Source organism: Trachymyrmex cornetzi, unplaced genomic scaffold (assembly GCF_001594075.2).
Source record: "Trachymyrmex cornetzi isolate Tcor2-1 unplaced genomic scaffold, Tcor1.1 scaffold1702, whole genome shotgun sequence".
Classification (NCBI taxonomy): Eukaryota; Metazoa; Arthropoda; class Insecta; order Hymenoptera; family Formicidae; genus Trachymyrmex; species Trachymyrmex cornetzi.
This window is the reverse complement of record NW_017296313.1, coordinates 58,770-63,985: the sequence shown is the minus strand read 5'-3', so window position 1 is coordinate 63,985 and position 5,216 is coordinate 58,770. Positions and strand designations below refer to the sequence as shown.

The 5,216-nt window shown below is 32.0% G+C and overlaps 1 protein-coding gene across 1 annotated transcript in view; it reads left to right on the top strand.

The window, feature by feature from the left end:
- Nucleotides 1–4,859, top strand: part of LOC108759155 (putative nucleoside transporter YegT) — a 5,983-nt gene extending 1,124 nt beyond the window's left edge. The window contains exons 2-9 of the mRNA XM_018504470.1: nucleotides 467–768; nucleotides 994–1,333; nucleotides 1,491–1,681; nucleotides 1,796–1,932; nucleotides 3,287–3,402; nucleotides 3,500–3,745; nucleotides 4,552–4,698; nucleotides 4,783–4,859. Coding sequence (XP_018359972.1) covers nucleotides 467–768; nucleotides 994–1,333; nucleotides 1,491–1,681; nucleotides 1,796–1,932; nucleotides 3,287–3,402; nucleotides 3,500–3,745; nucleotides 4,552–4,698; nucleotides 4,783–4,859 — 1,556 coding nt within the window. The remainder of the gene's footprint in view (nucleotides 1–466; nucleotides 769–993; nucleotides 1,334–1,490; nucleotides 1,682–1,795; nucleotides 1,933–3,286; nucleotides 3,403–3,499; nucleotides 3,746–4,551; nucleotides 4,699–4,782) is intronic.
- The last annotated feature ends 357 nt before the right edge of the window (nucleotides 4,860–5,216 follow it).

The following is a 5,216-nucleotide window of genomic DNA, read 5'->3' as shown; positions in this document are numbered from 1 at the left end:
CCCCCCCCCCCCCCCACTACTTTCACCCTTCGCGCTCCACGCCTCCGCGCTCCCCGTAACACGTACGTGTGTGCTTCGGTACAGGTGTGTAGCGCCGCGCGCCGAACGCCAAGGGGACACCATTTCTGCCGGTGCGTGTACACACTGGAGTCTCCGGGACCCCAGCGCAACTTTCTAAATCGAAATTTTGTCGCGTTTCTAATTTTTTTTAACCTATATATTTCGAAGTTTCTTAATTATATTGATTTTTACACATTATGGGCTTGTTCCTTAATCAATTCTTCAGCGATTGAAAAAAAAAATTAATTGAAATATATCCATTTTAACAGAAGTTACGGTAACAAATATGGATGAAGTCCCAGGGACCCCAGTGTGTATATCTAGGGTGAAAAAAACATGTGTATACAGCTAGGATTAATATAATATACTATGTTAGATATTTAATAATAAATTCTTGTTATTTTAGGTACTGGCGTTACTTATCCGTATGTTCCAGTTTACGGAAAGCAACTAGGTATTTCACCATTAGTATTGGGTATTATTTGCACGATTTTTCCTATACTATATTTAATAGCAAAACCAGTGTTTGGCTTTCTAGTAGACTATTTTGGGAACTGGAGAAAACTGATCTTTATAATGTTGATCATAATAACAAGTAGCTCTCTTCTTGTGATATTTTTTTTACCATCATTGCCAGGTCCAAAATTTCTGGATCAGCATTTGCAAAATATTTCATGTGCATCTCTATCACATTGCGATATGGAATATGTAAGTTTTCATTTTTTAACAATTGTGCATTTTTTTGATAATGTATTAATAGCGAAACTATAATATTACTTAAAAATATTAAATTTTAATTTATATTAGTTTATATACTAATTTATTGTAAAATTTATGTTTTTTAAATATAATTTAAAAGTTTGTAACATATATCAAGGTAATTGGAGCTTAATCTTCTAATCGGTACTTTTATCTTAATTTGTTTTTATTAAGCATGCATCAGTAATTGCATTGTGTAACGGTACGATAGACACTACGTGTCATTGGATATGCGAAAATACGAATTTTTCTGTGCGATTGTCTTTTCATATAAACCAAAACAAAGCAATTATCTCATCAGATTCTACATGTTTATTAAACATTAATCAGACATTATTGTGCCAGAGAAGTGTAACAAATAATTATAATTGCAATATTACTTGTGGTAATTTCGAAAACCAATGTGTATACATATCTATTACTTTTTGGATTTTTATCCTGTTGTGGTGTCTTGGCGAGATTAGTTATTATACTTCTCTCGGTATAAACGATGCTATTTGTTTTGATATATTAGGTATGTGATTTTATAAGTATAAATTTTAGAATTAATTGCCAAAATATTAAAATTTAGCCATGCTAATCAAACTTTTGCAATACATATATTTAACTTTATAGTTTCATGTAATAATCATATAAAGGAGAAATACTATTTTTAAGATCGTTTATTTTAGGACAAGCTAAACAGTTGAAAATCGGTAAGCAGCGATTATGGGCTACAATGGGTTATGGTGTTGCTGCATGTTTATCCGGATATATGGTAGACTTATGGTCGCATGAGGAAATTTATAAAACTTATACATTAATGCTTATTCCTGCAGCTATATTTATTTGTATTGATTTAATCTGCTGTATAAAATTAAAGGTATCTGCTTTATGCACTTTAAAATAAAAAAACAAACCAGATCAATATACTGCAATTCAATACATAGTTTTGTCATTATGTTTTCATATATTTTTTTATAAATCTTTGTTACAGATGTCATTTAAATCAGGATCTACAACTATATTAAAAGATGTGATTATGCTTTTGAAATCAAAATCTATCATTATATTTTTGTGTTTCGCTACATTCTTGGGGATCCTTGATAGCATCAAGCGTAACTTTTTATTATGGTAAATGACCCCGCACCAATTTTATGGGAAAATGTTTTTCTACGAATTTGGCTAATTTTTGGATATGTTGTGTTTTTCTTCATTCCGAACAAATGTGTCAATGGGCACAACTTGAGCCTATGAGCCGTTTTCCGTGCTATAAGCCTTGAAAGGTCCAGATATGATTACTGAAGCCTTTCAAGGCTTGTAGCGCGGAAACGGCTCATAGGATCAAATTGTGCCCATTGAGATATTTGTTCAGAACGAAGAGAATTACAACATATCTAAAAATTAGCCAAATCCACAAAAAGACATTTTCCATAAGATTGGTGCGGGGTCATTTGCATCTCTATCGGCAATATTAATATATTGTTTATTTACTATTTCATAAAGTGTAGTTTTAAATGTAATTAATCAGGGAATGGAAAGTTACTTTTTAAAAGTAACAGGTTACAGTTACTCGTTGCCGAGTAGAAAAAGTAACAAGTTACCGTTACTAGTTACCGATTTTTAAAAGTAATTCGTTACAGTTATCGTTACTTGAGAAAGTAACTTTTCGTTACTTTTCCGTTACTTTTTTTTAAATCGACGACCAACAATCACAGCGGACGGGCCTAGCTAGAGGCTTCTCTAGTCTCAAGCGCATTGTAAAAAATTGTGTAAAATTACAACTATTATGCTGGATAATTTTGAGATCCACTATAATAGTTGTAAACATCCACACGTTTGTAAATTTGCAATATGCAAATAAAAATAATTTCTTGGTTTGGAACTAAGCAGATTGTGAAAGTACAATTACAATGTGTATGTGTAGCTACAGGAACGATAATATGACAATACATTTCGTACTATATATTATTATACATTTAACAACAATACGCGAAAAATTTCTTTTATATTACGTAATATTACTAAAATTTGGATAATTACAAAAAATATTCAAAATATTCTGCTATCTACATAATTTCGAATATAAAATAAGATATATTTACACAACAAAAACAAATTTACATAATTTTTATGAAATTACATAATTTCTGTAAAATTGCATGATTTTTTATATTTACAGAACTAATCATGTAATCTATTTTATATTTATTATATGTGTAAATTTACGAAATTGTTTTACAGTGTAAATGGCTTGTGTCGTATCGTGTCCAATCATGTGCAAAGTAACGATAAAAGTAACTGTAAAATTTGTTACTGTTACCAAAAAAATGTAACTTCGTTATTGTTACAGTTACCAAAGAAAAAAAATAACTCAATTACTAGTAAAGTTACCAAAAAAGTAACTTGTAACTGTAACTTCGTTACAAGTAACGAGTTACTTCCATTCCCTATAATTAATTATATTCAATATAAATTGATTTTACAGGTATGTAGAAGATCTCGCTGTTACAACTAATTACATGAGCAAAATTAAATTGATAGAAGGTTTGATCACATTGGCAGAAACTTTCGGTGGTGAAATAGTATTTCTTTTTTTTTCTGGTAATGTTACCTCTCATCATGATTTGCATATTTAAATATTAACGTAATTAAAAATATTTTTTTCTAAAAAATATTATATTGACTTCTTTTTCTTCAGGTAAAATAATGAATAAGCTAGGATATACTTATACTTTGATATTTTGCTTTATATGTTACTCATTTCGGCTGGGATTAATATCTTTATCTCCAATGCCATGGTGGATACTTCCGATAGAATTACTTTTACATGGGCCATCGTATGCTCTCTGCATAGCAACAATAATAACGTACGCAAACTCAGTAACACCTCCAGGTGCTTCAGCTACTATTCAAGGACTTGTTCAAAGCGTACACGATGGTTTTGGTAAGATTATACAGTTACATTATACCTATCAATAATTATTTTGTTATAAAAAACCTTTACACAATATGTATTAATTATATATGTATATATACTAGTATATATATATATATATATAGGGTGTTCCGAAAGTTTTTGCCAATCGCTTTTGTGTAGATAGAGCGGACTAAACTGAGTCGAAAAGTCCTCTACCATTTTGCAATGCTCGCAATAGTTAACGAGATACTAATCGTTAAAGATAGCCGAATAAGCGCGTCCGTTCGGCCTACTAATGCCAAAGCGTACGCCCATTGATGGCTCGGCACGCAGGCTGCGGGGAATGGGAATAGCTTGGCAGACAAGCCGCCAGATTTTTCGACTCAGTTTAGTCCGCTCTATCTACACAAAAACGATTGGCAAAAACTTTCGGAACACCCTATATATATATATATATATAGGGTGTTCCGAAAGTTTTTGCCAATCGCTTTTGTGTAGATAGAGCGGACTAAACTGAGTCGAAAAGTCCTCTACCATTTTGCAATGCTCGCAATAGTTAACGAGATACTAATCGTTAAAGATAGCCGAATAAGCGCGTCCGTTCGGCCTACTAATGCCAAAGCGTACGCCCATTGATGGCTCGGCACGCAGGCTGCGGGGAATGGGAATAGCTTGGCAGACAAGCCGCCAGATTTTTCGACTCAGTTTAGTCCGCTCTATCTACACAAAAGCGATTGGCAAAAACTTTCGGGATACCCTGTATATACAAAATATTTTTGTAATTTTAATTAATCATTATTCTTATTATGATTTGTTAATTTTAATATTTCTAGGGTATTTGATTGGTAGTTTGGTAGTAGGTGTTTCGTATGCAAAATTTGGCGGTACAATAACTATGAGAATATTTTCAGTATTTGCAGCATTTTTTGCAATAGCATATTTTCTTTTTCATATTTTATATTTAAAGCATAAAACATCAGGTAAAAAAGTCAAGTAATTTTAACAACTATGTTATGACAAACTTTTTCAGAATATTGTCGTAACAGATTTTTCTTTTATTGTAGATTCTCGCAATAATATTGAATGGAAAAAACCAGATGATGCACAGAAACACTGTGTAGTAGCAGAAATCGACGCTTGAGTCGTAGAAGATGCTATGTCGAGAAAAACGTGAAGAAAGGTTTATGTCAAGAAATGAACGAAAAGTCTATTTCACGTGAAGCGGTTTGTGAAAATGAGAAGAACGGTTCAAGCCGGTTCAAGTTTGGTTACTTTTATTTTTTTATTATTACGACTGCATTTTGATTCATTTCTTTCTGTTTCGTTTCATGTTTTGTTGTTCTTAAAGTGAGTTATCACGCGAACTTTTTTGTATTGGGTATGGGAATAAGTTTCCGCCCTTTTTAAATGAAAGAGATGTATTTATTTAAACAAAACAATATAAAGTAAGTTCATTCAAAGTATGCTCCATCAGAAGCGACAACTTTCCCCCACCTTT